The 17,648-nt window shown below is 39.6% G+C and overlaps 1 protein-coding gene across 2 annotated transcripts in view; it reads right to left on the bottom strand.

Moving 5' to 3' along the window:
- The window catches only part of cul9 (cullin 9), a 30,711-nt gene extending 13,564 nt beyond the window's left edge, over nucleotides 1-17,147 (bottom strand). For both annotated transcript variants that reach the window (XM_079473325.1, XM_079473326.1), the window contains exons 1-20: nucleotides 17,007-17,147; nucleotides 14,277-14,939; nucleotides 11,559-11,713; nucleotides 10,888-11,466; nucleotides 9,835-9,976; nucleotides 9,298-9,488; nucleotides 8,500-8,908; nucleotides 6,916-7,108; nucleotides 6,503-6,704; nucleotides 6,160-6,350; nucleotides 5,883-6,079; nucleotides 3,137-3,374; nucleotides 2,948-3,053; nucleotides 2,640-2,867; nucleotides 2,420-2,510; nucleotides 2,158-2,329; nucleotides 1,822-1,927; nucleotides 713-808; nucleotides 380-555; nucleotides 59-192 (exon numbers count right to left, since the gene is read on the bottom strand). In XM_079473325.1, the coding sequence (XP_079329451.1) occupies nucleotides 59-192; nucleotides 380-555; nucleotides 713-808; nucleotides 1,822-1,927; nucleotides 2,158-2,329; nucleotides 2,420-2,510; nucleotides 2,640-2,867; nucleotides 2,948-3,053; nucleotides 3,137-3,374; nucleotides 5,883-6,079; nucleotides 6,160-6,350; nucleotides 6,503-6,704; nucleotides 6,916-7,108; nucleotides 8,500-8,908; nucleotides 9,298-9,488; nucleotides 9,835-9,976; nucleotides 10,888-11,466; nucleotides 11,559-11,713; nucleotides 14,277-14,934 (4,264 nt within the window). In that variant the 5' untranslated portion in view covers nucleotides 14,935-14,939; nucleotides 17,007-17,147. The remainder of the gene's footprint in view (nucleotides 1-58; nucleotides 193-379; nucleotides 556-712; nucleotides 809-1,821; nucleotides 1,928-2,157; nucleotides 2,330-2,419; nucleotides 2,511-2,639; nucleotides 2,868-2,947; nucleotides 3,054-3,136; nucleotides 3,375-5,882; nucleotides 6,080-6,159; nucleotides 6,351-6,502; nucleotides 6,705-6,915; nucleotides 7,109-8,499; nucleotides 8,909-9,297; nucleotides 9,489-9,834; nucleotides 9,977-10,887; nucleotides 11,467-11,558; nucleotides 11,714-14,276; nucleotides 14,940-17,006) is intronic.
- Nucleotides 17,148-17,648: the final 501 nt, after the last annotated feature.

Here is a 17,648-nt window from a genome sequence, read left to right as displayed (position 1 = left end):
TGTACATAGGACATACAAAAACAGAAATTAAAACTACTACTATCTGATTGGCTGTTACCTGAGATAGTAATGCTCTGTACTATAGGTGTGATGAGAGCTTCCCAACAGGTCCGACCTAACGCCTCTGCCGCTTCAGCATCAGGCAAGAAACGGTCAGCAAACATCTGCTCATGTCTTAGTGCACTGTTTAACCTAAAACCCAGAGAAAATATATATAAAAGAAAGAAACCCTCACCATCTGCCCGGTGGCATGTAACATGTAACTTAGTACTTATTTATCAGGAATGGCCATCGTTTAATAGTGCTGGCAAATATACAACAAGAACATCTCTCGCTATCTTTAACTGATCTATAAATGATGTCAAGTAGAAGGTCTTACTTGTTGAAAAGCTGCAGCAGCTGGTTCTTATCCTCCAGGATCTCCTGACACCAGGTGTGAGCTTTTGTAGTATAGAAGAGATACGTGCGACAACACAGCTGCTCCTTAAACACAGGCCAGAATGTGGGCTTTGGCCCCAGAACCTCAAAACCGTGCACTCGCGTATCAATGCCACCCTGTTCACAGGAAGAAATAACACGCGTTTGGTGTTAAACATTAGAAATATACAGGGAAGTTACTACGGATTACTCTAAAGTAGACTACACGAAGAGTGAAGTAAACAAAGCTTAGAAAAATTAACACTGAATGATCTTCTCATTTAAGACATCTGACCTGTTGACATCTTTTGATGCGGATCTGAATGATGGGCCAGAAGCGGGTCATGTTCTCCAGCAGAACCACATGGCTGGCAGAAGGTGGCACATTCACCTGTTCAAAACAAAAAAAAGTATGAGGCGTTGACAGTGTTTCCTAAACCAGCCAACTCAGCAACATAGTCACAAGATTTAGCCTTCATCTGGGTAACAAGCAATAAATCCAACAATAAATCTTGTGACTTTTTGACAACAGAAAATATTTAAATGAGAACGACTTCATTGGCTATTTGATTGTATAAAAATACAGAATGTGAAGTGTCAACAGCAGCAATGCCATCATTAAAAGGTATTTAGCGCATAGCACCCCACCTCATTATAGATGGTTTCAGGGGGTGCACACGCCTTCCCCGAAGTTAACTTATTGTGTCTGTTGATCTGTATTATATGCAATTAATGTACATTAATTTATCCTTATTTAATTGTATAATAATTTGTCTTACATAAACAATTTGTTGAATTTTGCGAGTGCGACTGAGTGGAGGCGGAGCAAATTTGCATACTCATGTATCTCAATTCGGTTATCATTTACTCACTCTCGAGTTGTTCCAAATCTATATACAAATATATTTCCTGTTCTGATGAAAACAGAGAAATATATTTGGAAGAATGTCAGAAACCAAACTGATTGACTGCCATAGTAGGGGAAATAATACTATGGCTGTCAATGGGGGATGAGATCTGTTTGGTTACTTACATTGTACTGCTAAACACAAAGGAAGAAATTTAGAAGAAAGACATTTTTACAGGTTTGGAACAATCTGAGGGTGAGTAAATGACAGAATTTAAATTTTTATTGGGTGGACTATCCCTTCAATGAAGCTATTCTAGCCATTTTAAGGCAGGAAAAAATCTTTCAAAGGAAACGTTTTGAAATATGTAATTTTGGTGGTTTAAGGGATAAAATTATTGATCACAGGGGGAAAAATCAACAATTTGTTGATGCATGCGCAGTAACGTGTTGTTGCTTTCAACTGTCTACAGTGTCACAGAATGCAGTGGGAAACACTCATCACTTTCACATCATCTTTGTTTCTTCATTGAGATGAATGTCAAGAGTTTACTCACGGTGTTGAGTTCAGTATTAATGTTTGTGGGATCATCTCCTCCCAGAACGACAATACGAGCAGGCATATAACTGGAGTCTTCACTGGCCACCAACACCGTCAGCTGTCTGTCACAGAACAAAACAAGAAACAAAACGATTTTACAGATGACACAAATGAAGCCGCAATCCATCACAGAGACATACTCGTAAACTGAATAACTTGTTGTTTAACAAAGATACATGTAACATTCCAGTAAAGCACCATTAAGCAATTGGGCACAACCCCAACATGTTGGTCTCTGCTATTGGATACTAGCATGTGTAGATTTAAATGTCAAATGCTTGCAGGAGCATACCTGATGACCACGCCCTTGTGCATGTAAATGTTGATAAAATGGGAGCCAGTGCAACCGTTGGATTCCCAGTAGGTTTTGGGGTTTTTGTCTGTTAGCTTGTTAGCTCGATGATGATTGGAGGAGACCTCCACCTTCTCCCAGCATTTGTCCTCTTTCAGTTCCACACTGGAGCCTGAAGAACAACAAAATATTGTATTTAAGTCAAGGCATCCTTTATTATTACAAACACATCTACATAATGACCAGTCATTCAGACACTAACCCTGGCACAGGTTACGCAGAAACACATCAAAGAAGGGAATGTTGATCGGCTGATGGCTGCGGCGGTGCTCTTCAACCTGACCAAGAACCATCTAAAAACAATAAAAAGACAATCTCAAGTTTCGTTCTTCTGAATGCATATGAACAAATGCACAGGTACCGGAGGATGGATTCATATGACATCATGTTTTGTCATCTGACCTGAAGATGCTGGTTTGTACCTGTATGCATCCTGCCAGCACACTGGTGGTCATTTTCTTGTAGAGACTAGCGTATTTCTCACAGTCGTTGATGAGATCTCGCAGCTCTGTGACCATGAGCAGGTTGGTGCTGTGTTTGTCCAGGGCTTTGAGGAGAGCCTCTTTGGTGCCCAGACGGCACATCACGACAGCGTAGTCTTTGTTCAAAGATGCGATTCGGTACAGGAAGCGAATGAACTGCTGTACGACCTGAGAGGGGTGACGGGGGCATGAAATGAAGTCAGTATGACGTAAAATGATGACGTAATGCTTTACAGCGATGAACGCACCTCTCTGTCGCTGATGAAGGCCGTTAAAGAGGACAGACACGGCTCAATGCTCTCATGCCACGGTAGCAGGTCCTCCTGGTAGTTATCTAGAAACTTATTCAAAATCCTGTTAAAAAGAAATCCGCCTTGTTTTTCAATACACAAATTGTTAACGTGAAGATTTGAAAAATGAAAAAGTTGAGGTCTGACCTGAGGATAGAGAGCTGTACAGCCCGATCCACTCTGTGCTGGTCCATGAGACGGATGAGATCCTGGTAGGTGTCCCTGCTGCGAGTCACCTCGTTTCTCTCGTCCTCCAGCTGTGAGGCGTCGTCACATAGCAGCTGTTCCAGGGTCAGTATGACCTCTTTAGTGGCTGGCATCTCTTTCAGACTCACCACCAGCATCTTCAGCTCTGTGTCATTAAAGTCATGCTCATCTTTAGACTCTACAGACACAAAGAGAGCTGCCCGTTACAATTATTATCCAAACCCTCTTGTTTCCAATCTTAGACATCATTAAACATCTAATTAACACGTGGCTAATTAAAAGAGCAAATAAATCACTGCGACTGAAATGACTGTGTACCCCTAAGACACTCATTACATTATTATTGTAAATATGAGGATCACCATTATTATTCCTCAGAATACATGTTTTATTTTATTTTCAAATCAACGAAAAGAAAAGCATCCTATGTGCTTCAAATTTGGTTGTGACCAAGTACGGCTCATTTATTGTTATTATATTCTTTTATCATATGATTACATTGTTTTGGTATATTATATTACTTCGCCTATGCACTAAAATGGAGACATAAGCGGGTTTGTCCTAAAGGGATCCAAAAAAGAAAAGTTCTGTCATGATTTGTTGTTACAAACCTGTGTACATTTTGTTAGTCTACTAAACACCAGAAGTTTTTTTTGGAAGAATGTTTGTAACCAAACAGTTCCGGGGCACTATAGACTCCCATAGTAAAGACAATCTACTATGGTAGGTAATTGTGCCCAAGAACAGTTTGATATTCCACATTCTTTAAAATATCTTTGTATAAAATACTGTGTTATGTTGAAAACAGTTTTGAAACGACTTGAGTTATTTAACATTTATTTACTGTTTGCTGTAGCTTTGAAAGGCACGGGCGAACCGGGGCAGCATTTTTTCATGTCACATGGGGGGCGGCACCGGCACGAGCAGTAAAAAAAAACTCTGGGCTGCCGCGAAGCAGTTTTCTATTATCTATCATTCATTCATTGTGTGGGGAATCGGCAAATTGGCACCCCTGCATGCTGAGAAGGTGCCGTGTGTGTGAAGGGGAAAGGGGCGCGCAGGGGATAGTTCACCTCTAGGTGTTCAAACCGAACGCGAATGAAGCGTTAAGTGCGAGTGATTTTCAATGTTAAGTCAATGCAAAGACGCGATGACCTACTTGCGGTGCGATTCGTGCGAATGAGGCGAATTGAGCTTTCGCGTGATTCGCACGAGTTGAAAAATCTGAACTTTGGCGAAAATTTTCGCTGCCAATCAGGAGCTTGCTCTAGTTGGGCCGTGATTATTTACATTTAGTCATTTAGCAGATGCGCATTTATCCAAAGCGACTTACAAAGAGTTCGAGGAGCAATAAGCGATAGACTTTGTCATACAAGATGCGTTATTTGGAAGAAATGATTATGGGCAGAAGCCCCTCCCATGACACGAATTCAATTAGTAGGCTAAAGTCAGTCATACACCACCTTGACTTTCTTCCAAATAACGCAATGAATACAGGCCTTTAGTTCCTTTTTCTGAATTGTGTGAAATGGCTAATAAAAAATAAGTAATACAAAACAATTATGGCCGTGACTCGTTTCCTGAGTGACAGTGTTTGGGGGCGAGGGGAAATCTGTTGATTGTCGAGTGCCAAATAAACAGAGATGGACAGGAAAAGGTCAAAGCCATCAGGTGCAAACAAAAAAAACAATTTGTGCAATTGAGAAATATAATTTTCTCATTCACTTATGTTGTCATCATTTTGTGTGTGTGTGTGTGTTTATTTTTTGCTCAAAGGTAGTCTCGCCCGGGGTGCAATTCAATGTAGAACCGCCACTGTTGACACGGTCAACTTGTCAAAAAGCGGTGTTCGTACACCCAGTGTTCGTGCAGGTTTCCGAAAGTTTTTTTCGAACATGAAAAATCTTTACGCAACAACTTTGAAACTGAGATGGAGCAGCGGTCCCAGTACTAAAAGTTGCCAGAAATTAACCGCATCTGTCTTTATAAATGTGATCAAACTAAAGGGTGCAATACTATTCTGTAAGTATTCAAAATTAACATGAGATATACAGAAACTGTGTGAGTTAGGGCCACTTTAACAACCACACGGGAAAACACCCATGTGACAAACATCCAACTTCATTGAATTTCAAAAACAAATTTCTCGACCCTTTAATGTTAATTTATCCTTCATACGAAGACATTTTCAGCATTACTAAATCAATATCCTGCACTCCAGACATTTCAATTAAATCTATTCATGAGTCTATAGACTGTCAATTATTATTGTATTACACATTCAGATGAATAACAGTGGTATATCTTGTTAATATAGGGAGGCTCAGAGATGACAGATTATTGTATGCAAACCCCAGAAGCGAGTTAGCATTTTAGGGCTTCCGGTCCCATCGCTATGGGTTTTTGGTTAATCGCCCGAAATAAGGTATGTTCTAAACAAAACTTCTAAATATTCTATGAAATATAATCCACTTTTATTTTCTTAAATAAATACAAAATAGATATGCACCATGCACAAACATGTATACACAAAGTTTTATTCTGGATGTGATTAATTAGCCCAAGCATCTTTTACGCTACGATACAAAGCCAACGGTTTCACAAGCCAGAATTTTATATTTAAAAGAATCACTACAATGTGTGTTACAATAAAAAAAGAAACTGGATTTAAGATGGACAGAGATACCTTTTTTCTCCAGTTTGTGGACCATGGAGATGTTGTTGAGAGCGATGATGGCTAGCATGCTGTTGTGATTCTGAGCAGAAAGGCACTTCTTCAGCGTGCCGCTGACGTTGCAGGCTACCAGCTGCTCTGCCAGGGCCTTGTGGCTGGAGATCAGCATGATGATGACCAGCAGCCCGTTCCTCACGGACAAGCCACAGCTGCTTAAAACCATGACATTCAAATAAGATGACGTTCAGCAGGTGCAATACGAAGGACAAACACACTTTAAACACCTCACCCTGTTGTGCTGAGCATGAGGTCAATACCAGAGGGGATGGCACACAGGAGACCTTTGGAGCCCTCTGGCGTGGCCGAGCCGATGCTTGCGAAGATCTCCAGCATCATCTGAGTGCCGGATTCAGACAGCGGGAGACAGGCACCCACGCTGCGAGGGTCATGCTTACTGGCACCTGTTATGACCTTCAGAGTCTGCGAGAGGGCGAAACACGGTTGTTCAGTTTTCAAATCCCACCTTTACAGCAGACTGCATATGCACTGTGGTTTTACTAGGAATCAATTTCTAAATTCATTCAACGCTTGTGATTTTAAGTGACAGAATGAACACAAGACATGCCGCTCACCGCCAGTGCGATCTGCTGCACCTGTATACAGGCAGGATACTCCTGCATACAGGACAGGATGACTTTAACACCCCCCTCTGTGGCGAAGGAGACCCTCCATTCATATTTCAGCATTAGACTGCGGGTGAGCAGCAGCGCAGTGACGGCATTCTGCTTCGGTTGACTGCCGATCATCTCCACCAGCACCTTTAACACTTTATCACTGCACGTGAAAAAGAAATCTAAGCACTCACTTTAAGTGTTGTGTTGCCCATGAGTAATTTATTCAAACGATTATTTAAAATGAAAAGGACCCCATTATATACTCACTTTCACGCTACCCTTAGGTGTATATAATTTTCTCAGAGTTATATTAAACAATATCCTGGCTTTTCTAGTTTTGTAATCCCAAATGAATTAATTTGGGGTTTTACCGGACGCTCTGTGCCGAGTCTGATCTGAGGGTGCTTCTCTCCTGAGGTACCTCCTCTTCCAAAATCTTGCTGATGACTTTCATGCCGGCCAGCTGCAGTCCTGTATCTGAGCTGCTCTTCCTCATGATGTCCACCGCCTCCCCGATCTTCTCCAGAGAACTCTTTTTACCCTGAACATTTGGACTGCTGAACACTGAAACAATCCACAAAAACACAAGACAATCACACAACCATCATCCCGAACGCTGCTGTACTTCTTCGTACTTCTCTCAGTATTGTTTAACATGGATCCATCATCTAAATCAGTTGTCCTCAAACTTTTCAGATCAAGTACAACCTTTAATAAAATGAGTTGTTCGAAGTACCACCTAATGAACACCGTATAAAATATTGTTGGTTTAATAATTGAGTGTTTAATATGAATAAACAGTCAAATAAACAGTATATACATAATAAAGATTTTAGAGAATGGCCGACCGTTTTGCTAGATAAGACCCTTATTCATTTTCTCCTATTGTTTAATGCTCTGTAGTGCTCAAAAAGGGCTCTGTAAATGACTATAAATGGAGAGTTATTAACTTTTTGGGGTCTCGCAGAAAGACTACAAACATATACTAAAGACAAACAATGTGGAAAGAATATATAACACTGAAGAGAAATAAATAAAGGTATACTTAAATATCAAGAGAACAGTTGTATATAACAAACAAGAGACCCACACTGCAGCGGCTCTAGTCAAAGTGGCGCTTAAAAACTAAATCGCAGTGCTCGCCTGCTGCATGTTTGCAGTAATATGACAGAGAAGACAGTGATAATAAATTATATATTGTTTCTACCAATCAGCAGAAAGAAAAAAAAACACCCAAACTTTTGAGTATGGCTATCAAATTATATTATAAGCAGCATCATGAAGAAGAAAATGAAAAAGTAGGCTATCTGGGTTTATTAATGTATTTTGTTTATGCGATTTCAGTATGTGTATTTCTGTATTGTTTTTGAAATGCTTTTTTATTGAAACTTAACTGCACACATTTCAGTATTAACTGTAAAGTTAAAAAGCTACACTATAACATTTCTGTTGTTTAAACTTGGTGAAGTGATATCGAACTGTAATGCGGTCGGCAGACCTGGAACACCTTCATAGGTGTGTATTTAATGAAGGTTAATCAGATTTAATCATTCAACAGCCCTGTGGTATAATAAACAATAATTCATACAACTATATTAGAACTATATTTGCACATAGGATGAGACGTATTCTGTATTTGTCAATCATGTATTAAACATTTGACATTGTATTTATGAAAGGTAAAGAATTTTTTATTTTCTGTCGCGTACCACAGTTTGAGGTTAAATATATGCCAGCCTGACAAGACTAATACCAAGTATACATTTAGAAGAAATAGACCACACCATAAAAAAAGAAAAGAAAAAACTGTTTCAAATAAAATATTCTAATACAAAACATATACAGTTTTTGAGCTCTCACAGGAAGTGCTTGTGAAATTTCCTGTTTAACAGATTCAGCACTGCTAACATCATCATGACTCTGTGGGTTCAAGTAAAGGGACAAAAAAGCCTTGCCTTTCATCTTCTCCAAGTCATCCGGATACTTGGTGTCATCTTCGCTTGGAAGCTCGCTTTCCGTCTCACTGCCGCAGCCTGCCACGTCTGCTGGGGTCTCTTTCTTCGCTTTCTTAGACACCGATCCCATGGTGCAGGAAGAAGCCGAGGAGGAGGATGAAGCGGTGGCCGACGAAAGAGATGACGATGATGAAGCTACTTGTCCTCCGAGGGAGCTGTCCATCAGCATGTCCTCATCCTCCAGGCCGACACCTCCACGGATCAGGTAGTGCTTAATGAAAGTGTGCGAGCAGAGCAGGTCGCCCAGACAGGAGGCCTGCAAGTTCTGCTTCAGGTAGTGAAGGATCTTCTGAGCCACCTCGCTCGAGAGAGACAGCTGGATGAGAGTAGATTCATCCAGCTCCATCATCTGAAAGATACAAGGGAAAGGAAGATCGGAAACAAAAACAGATTTAATCACAAACACCGCCTGTATACAACATTTGCTGTATTTAAAAGTAACAATTATTTTATACAAATTGACATAATATACACTTGCAAGGGAGATGATAGATTTCAATAAGTGACACAAGGGGAAGAAAACACTTAAATTAAAATATCCTAGCCAAACGTTATCTGGCAATGCCAATAATCTTAAAATGGTTAAATAGTGGCCGATTAATCTGTCCCAAAGCAATACTTTAGAACATGGGCACATTTAATTGACTCATAATTATATCAATATAAATATATATTTAAATAATATTAAATATAAAAATATAATTCTCTTTATAGAGCGCAGGAGAAGGATGCTGTTACCGGCTCATCAAGGCTCTGTCGCAGGATGCCGTACACTTCTTGCTGCTGCTTGGATTCCAGCTTCTTGACGAAGAAAAGCACCTCCCACCACTCGGCTCGGCTCAGGGTGCCCACGTGGTCCAGGGAGCCCTCAATCAGGTATGGCAGCGAGTAAAGCCCTCCAGGGGGCTTCAAGAAGAATGTCTGACTCACTACAACATTCAGAAGAGAGGAGAGTCCAACAACAGGAAATAAATTCACAAATGCCCTCAAAACCTCAAAATCCTATTTTAATTGATTACAATCATTATAGTTTCCTTGTCATTACTGTAATGTAAAAATGACATTTTTAAATGACACAAGTCTTGATTAATAAATAGTGAAATAATTTTGACACTAAAGAAACTGATTACCAACTAATTAAAATCATTGAAGTAACAATGATTTTGAGAATAATAAATAAACAAAAAACAATTAAATATTCAAATTAATTATGGTAATTTAAATGTGGACAACCCTAGAACTGACACCTTTCACACAGGTGTCTGTATGTCTTACCATTAGTGAGTTTGATAGTCTCTGTGAGGGACGAGGCCTTTTCTTGAGTCTCTTTCTCAGTCGGAGCACTACTGCCGTTTCCCAAGATCTCAATCATGTGCCAGTGCACCCAGTATGTTCTGGATAAGGAGTTCCAGTACACCTGAAGAGCCCAAACACAACATGGATCAAAGACTGTATACTTGCATCTCCAAACTGAGTGCAAATATTACTGCAATCTTGTATATAGGGCTGGGCTATAAAACAATCAGAACTTATCAGAAAATGTTAGCTATACCTCTCGAAAGTTCACATGTACTCTGTACAGACATTTTTTCCGCCTAAACAACCACAAAAACAAGCAATTTTCATAACTAAATTCTATGTTTGCAAGTTAAAAACATGTGCTTGCAGGTTTAATTTGTGCTTTATTATCGTTGTTAGTGTGTTAAGTTTTTTTTATGAATGATAGCTTTTGACAGTTACCATGGTTTAGGTTTGTGTGTTCAATGTTGAGGTGTAAGTGCATGACACAACGGCACAACCGGTAAAAATGTATTTAACAAAAACTGTTAGACAGTTATTTGATCAAAGTTGTGGTCTGTCTAAGGCATAAAACATGTACAGTTGTAGTAAAAGACAAACACATTTGTTTACTTTTTATATAGTCCCAATCTATATTCTCTATTGATGTTCTGTCTCTGTTTGCAGAGTTAACTCAAAAACCTGCTTGTGATAGGTTGCCTCATTATTTTAGGTTGAATAATTTTTTTATAGTGTTTTAAAAACAAATAAATAATAGATTTGGGAGTTATTCATAAATTAAGAGTGTGGTGTACACATAAATGCAGATTCAAAATTTAAATGAAGTGATTTTAGTGTTTTTCAACTATGAACTGGCCATGGTCTTAAAAATGTCACGGGTGCCATGCATTTTTAAGTGCATCTTAAGTGTCCAAATACAGTAAACCACTGTAAGTACAGAGAGCCAAAGAAAGTCTGGGGCCTTAAATAAATTAAAACCAAACAGAAGATGATCATGAGAACATTAATCTAATAAATAACAACACTTACCTGCACTGGTGGTGAACCATCATTACTGTAGCGAAATTCTCCTTCATCCCCGCAGCTGACCTCCTCATAATCCTCCAGCATACGAACCGTCATCCCGCTCTTCAGGTTGTCCTGTACATACTCCACGTAAGCCGAACGTGAAGTGAAGTCTGAGCGCGTCTTGAAACCATTTGCTGTTTTCTTCTTCTTTGGTGGCGTGACCGTGGCCATTGCTGACGTGATCATGATGGAAGGCGAACCGGAGAATCGTGGCTGAAAGATGGAGCGAATCGGGTGTTTCAGGATTTCATTGCTTATGTTCTGAGCACTTCTGGATGTGCTCGAGACGAGCGGCGGCTGGCGGTTGCGGTCCCAGCCCATCACACGCACCAGCTCAGAGATGAGGTTGGCCATGGCCATGGTGAACTCAAACTCTATCTGAACGCGTGCATGTTCTGATTGGTAGGCGGCCGTGGAGGATGAAGGGCCGACATCCTGTCGCTCAGAGGCGGGCTCCACCCCTGCCGTGTTGAGCTTGTCCATCAGTGAAGTGACACATAAGTATCGTTTTACCAGGGAGAAAAGCAGCTTGCCAGGAATCTTTAAAAGATACAACATAATTAAAATAGATACAAACAATAAAAAGGATACTACCAGAAGATAACACAGGCTGGAGAGGAATAGAGGAGTACCTGGGGTAGATGGATGCCTTCAAAGGAGATACCGTGCTCCTCAGAGGAGGTTGTCTCTGCGAAAAGCTCCAGCAGTGTGTAGCGGTTGTCAAAGTCCATATGCAGTTCAATGCCATCCTGCTGACTGAGAGACAGGAGCACGTATGCACGACTGCCTGTAAAAACAACAACAACAAAACATTTTCATCAACTTCAAACAGTATACTTTTGGTCAAAAGAAACATATGAAAACGACAAATATGTACCATTAAACAAACACGGCTTTGTTTGGCTTTCAGTTGTAATAAAATACAGAACCGTATGTAACAATTCAGAAAGTAAATGCAAGTACGATGTGATGACTTAACGAATATGAGAATTATCACGAAAATTCACCTTGCGCCATAGTCTCGCAAAATCCTGTGGGAAACACTGATAAACTAAAATTGAAGCTAAAATACTACTACTTAAAGCAGAGGTGATATTAAAATATGAATCGGACTCCTACTTTCGTACACAAGATGAGTAGAAAGATTTTGTTGCTGTTTTGTATGTTTCTGTCCTATCTGTAGAGTTATTCATGTTAATTCATGGTGTATCAACTAATGTTGACAGCACAACTAGGGACTTTTGCGTAGCGCCTATGTAATACATTTTAAAGAATGGGCTATTAATCAAACTGTTCCTATCCAATATTTAATGTCGCTAAACTGGCAAATGTGTTCTACTTTCCTTACGTTTGGATCATTAATATTTCTGCAGTTGCTGATGCGCCAACCCTGACTGGGTCGTTTTAGCAGCTGCAAGAAGTGACGCAATGAGCATTTGTTTGCTTTGACTGGTCTGTACCTAAATATGCAGCCTATATAAAATCCCTTTTATGTTCTCCTAAAAGTTCAATAACATTTTTGCAATCAAATTAAATAAATAAAAAATTATACCCAAACCAGATATAAATTAACCTGATCACATCTTTTATTAAATAACACAGTATTGGAGACATCTGGATGCTTCAGTGTGACTGGTTCTGGTATGTCATGTAGCTATACAGCTGCTGTGTTGTTGAACGTGCCTTTATTTATAGAGCTACAAGGCTGACTTGGACAAACATATACTAAAATACATACAGAAATAGGAAATACACACTATTTAAAAGTATTTTGTGTGAAATACGTTTGTTTAAATACAGCGCAACTAATATTAAACTAAATAATTATTAAATATAAATTATTAAAATGTTACTTAACCCTGGATGTCAGCTATCTTTAAATGTTATTTACTTTACGTTCTTGTTGTGTCACGTGGTGACACTTGTTCGTAAGGTTTTCTGAGCTTTCTGTGGCTGTTGTGACCGCATTGAGTGCGCATTCACCGCAATTATTATTATGCCACTTTGATATGACATAGTTTGCTTAAAACCTACCCGCTTTGCTCCTTCAAAACACCCCTACAACTCATCTTTCAAGTGCTCATTTCTGAGCGTGCTGCAATTGGCACAAAGGAAAAGCACGCTAAATCTGACCTTTAGTTTCTGATACACTTTTAAAGACTATTAGTTTCTAATAATTTCTCATTTTAAATAATCGTTTCAAACATATTTTTTAGTATGTATTAATTTTAAATGTTTTTAAACTAAACATTAAAATGAAAGTAATTTAAATTAAAACATTTTGTGTAAAAGTGAATGTGTTCAAAGTTTACATCAATTGGTCTGTTCAGCCGCAGCTCCATGCGTTCGTTACTAGTAACTTCCGGGAACTATTGAGAGGCTCCATGAACCATCACGGCTGTGATTTTTTTTTTCTTCATTGGAGTCAACGCGACTCTCTCTCAACAGCTCTGGGCATTAAAAAGTGAGGAACTAAAACTTAATGGGTACATCCTGAGTGTCAATGAATGATAAGAGGAACTGAAAGCCCCCACCTTATAAGAAGGCAGATCTATACTTAAGAAAAAATCTGTAAAACACAGACGAGAAAGTTTGTCTTAGATGTGCTCTAATACAAAGCCTCTTCTATGACACACAGGCAGCCCTTTACTGATGACTCACAATCCCCAATATCTCACGAGTCACTGAAGGGAATGTGAGGGTCACACCTTCTGTACTCATCAAACCTCACATCAGCACTTCCATTCACCAGCACAGCATTTGGAGAGCTGCTAAGCAATTGTGAAAATACATTTTGTTCAAGTTCGCTATATTACAATAAAGATATTTGATCAATAAAGGATCAAATGTAAAATGGATCTCAGAGAAAGAAAATGAGAGTAAATGCCCATTGAAAGTCCCATGTCACTATGCAAGACAGTGAAATCTGAACGCATATTGCTAAAATCTAAATAAGCATATTCCGGGCAAAACTCACAAATTCTCTTATTTCTGTCAGGGCTAGAAAAACACATAGGAAACTAATCCTGACTGAAGTGGTCATAATTCATCCATGAAAAAAACAGATTTGTGTGTGTCATGCAAACGGGCCTGATTCATGTTTCCCAGAAGCTTACAAAAAAAACAGTCCGCTCTTTTTTCTGGAATAGTTTATGTGAAGTCAATATTGCATTGGGCAACACAGTTTAATGTAGTAAGTATTAGCAGCAGCAATTATACAATTTCAGAGAATGGTTTATGGTTGCTTTCATTTCATCATTATAACATGCTGGGGAAATACCTTAGGAAGTGAGACCTTGTACTTAGATGTAAAATAGGAACCCACCTATGAATAATAATGAAGCATTTACCTGCATCATGAGAAGCCAATGCCCGCAGCATCTTGCCAGCGCTGCGTCTGGTCTGTCGTTCTTTGTTGCACAGCAGTTCCATGAGCAGATCTAGAGCGCCCGTTTCCTTGAAGACTCCAACCAACGAGCCGATGCTGGCATAGGCGCTCAGCACGTGGATGGTGTGCGTGATGCTTATACCGAAGTCGCTGTTCTTAGCCATTTGCTTCCGTGCACGCTGCACGAGATTCTTCACGTCATCCTTCATGTCTGAAAGTTCGCCCTCGTCGAAAGTGACGTTGGTTGGGAACTGGCCGCTTGGCCGCTCCTCTTCCTCCAGCATAGGCCTCTGGGAGTCTGCCTTGCGTTTGCCTAGCAGAGTTGGACAGTTGGCGTACACGTCTTCTGTAGACATCCACATCAGGATGCTTTCTGTCTTGCTTTCTCCTGAGGTGGAGCCACTAGACCCACCGACACCCGAACTGCTGCCTCCGCCACCGCCTGCCTCATTGCTGCCGCCCGAGGTGCTGCTATCATCCACAGCCAGCAGGTTCCATCGAATCAGGTACTCAGTCTGGCCATCGTGAGTCCTCCTCTGACGGATGAGCTCCTCTGGGTAGGCTTGCTGTTTTGGGCCCAGCTGAACCAGCAGGTTGCCGTTACGACGCTCACCCACCATGGTAGCTGAGAAGAATGTGAAAAAAAGAGCACATTAGATGTGGTTTAACTGTACAAATGATATTGTTCTTTGAAAATCTTAATTATAAAGTTTCTGGTGATCTAAATATCTTGATAATTAAAGCTAGATCAACTAGGACTGTAGAGTTAGCAAGTTTATCCAACGCTTCCCAAAAAAAGCATTTGCTAGAATGATGATCAAAATGTCATTTCTACTCGCTACCACTAAAACAGTAAAATAAAATTAAATAGTCAACCAAACAATGCTTTTTAGATGTAGTCCTTAATCCTTTTGTATTCGTTTATGTCTTTATTATTTCACTTACTTTTAACTTTTTTATGACTCAAGTTTTTTTTTCTTTTATTTTGTGTTTCTTTTTCATCATAAGCATTTATTTCCATATTTCAATTTATTTGTACATTCCTGTGTGCAAAGTAGAAGTTATCGAGGCAGTGCTTGCATAGGCATGCTTCAGTTTATAGGGCCCGTTTTATTTTTTCCGTTTTAATTTCTCCTACACAGGACTGTATATTCGAATGTCAGTCGTTTCATCAAACATAAAACACATTTTCTTCCCAGTGATCTTCAGCACGGCTTCCATGTGTGTGTTTTGACGAAGGATGCTTTCATTTTGATGCAACGATACTCCTTGCTTGCAGTACTTTATGAGAAAACTTTTTCAGTTTTTTGGAAGACTTCACAGTCTCAGATGGTCTCTTCGACATGATCGTCACTCAATTTTGAATAAATGTTTATAAATATGGCATAAATTCGCGCCTTACTAACGTAACGTCATCACACATATGCTATAAGGCGCCTCATACAAAAAACAGAAATCATAGGGCCCTAAGTTTATCATTGTACTAGAGATCTCATGTGTAAAAGCATCACATCATATTCAGATGGAAATAAAGAAATGTGTAAATATTGAAATACGTCGTTGTGCCAAACTTTAGTCCAAGTATCAACATATCAAGTAACTTTAGGTGCATAAATCCACAGCAAATATATCCAAAAATAGAAAAGAGATCCACACACTTTCAAAATCTGCCGAAAAGGTTTGCTAAAATTAATTAAATGAAAATAAAGCAGATATTAACTTAATTTAAATAAAATATTTTGTTTAATCAGTTCATTTTATTCCTTTTTTCCTAAATTAACATTTATTTAATTTGATTGCGTCAATGGTTTTCAACTTTAAATGCTCAATTTGGCTAACAACGCAAAAAGCATATTACGTGCAGACATTTGCATTTCACACAATGTTACAGTATGTTATTTACTGTTAATAAAATATTCATAACACAAATTGTAATGGATGTTATCTACCATATGGGAACCAACACGGGCCTAAAACACTACTTGAAAGAATTTCGTAACGGTTTAATAGAAAACAGATAATTGAATGGAAACAGTACATGTATTGTTTTTTCAAACAGTGTCCTTTTTACAGTCAGATAAGTATCTGGTTAACTTACAATTTACAGCTTAACTGATCTTTCAGTAAAACGACTGATTAAGCAAACTGATTAAAGAAAGTGAAACTATACAAGACCAAGTTACAAACTTCAAGTTTCCTCTCTAGACGCATTTCCTCGCTAACGTCACCAACCCGTCAATCTCAAGAATAAACCAATTTAAGTTGATAAAAAAGCAATTAATTTGCGCTGTCGTTGGACTGTTATCATCCCATGATTCGGCTAATGTCAGTCCGCTAGCGAAGCTGCTAAAGCAGGGGTGTGTGTCATGCAAACGGGCCTGATTCATGTTTCCCAGAAGCTTACCAAAAAAACCGTCCGCTCTGCGCTTTCATCAATACGCTGTCAACAGGCACAGCTGAGTCGAGCAAGTTGACGCTAAAACGAGCGAGCAACTTGACGTGACCGCCCGAAAAGCGTATAATGAAGTGGTCTGCGGCGCGTTCATTATAACGGGAGCGTTCTAGCCATGTCGCGTCGCGTCACTATTAGCGTCCATATGTTGCATATGACCAACTAGCTGTCAGTGCGGCCTCTGCTTAAAATATACGTAAAGACCACCGTCTGAGCCCCTAAACTCCGCGATTAGCTCACCTCCGTTGTTGCAGGGCCTCCCCTCCTTCTCGACTTTCCCCCTGGGTGGATGGAGTTTTCTTCTCCGTGGTAGCGTATCGTTGCCCAGCCTGAAGTCGTATTTGCTGCCTGTTGTACAGTTAAGTGTAGTCCAGTGCTGCTTCCTGTGGAACAGGTACGAGAGTTCCCCTGCTTTGCCTGTGCGTCAACGTTTGGCGACCGTAGCGCATTACTGCCCCCTACTGACACGGAAGAGCAAACCACCCAAGTACCCAAACCAGGAGTATGAAGATTGGTGTCTGATGAAATGGCAAAGAAAGCGGTGTACAGTAATTTAAGTTAAATTGGAGGTATTGTATAAGGGTGACTTAAAATACATTAGTTGACAAGGAACCGCCAATAGTGACATAAAGTTTATAGACAATAGTTTTTGCACTGAGCTGGACTTTAAATTAGGATATAATCTCTTCAATTGACTTCTTCAGATCAGTTTAGGAAACGGCTTGCCTTGAACACAAAGTGACAAAATGTCGAGATTTTATCTATTGAAATGTTCTTTTCAAAAACAGTTTTCAAAAGCTTTTGTGTGTTGACAGTGTGAACCAGAATTACCAATTCCTGGCATAAACTGAGACAATCGAGTAACTGACGCTTTCATTATGA

The sequence above is a fragment of the Barbatula barbatula genome (genome assembly GCF_947034865.1).
Source record: "Barbatula barbatula genome assembly, chromosome: 14".
NCBI lineage: Eukaryota > Metazoa > Chordata > Actinopteri > Cypriniformes > Nemacheilidae > Barbatula > Barbatula barbatula.
Note: the sequence above shows the minus strand (reverse complement) of the source record. Positions and strands in the feature narration are given on the sequence as shown.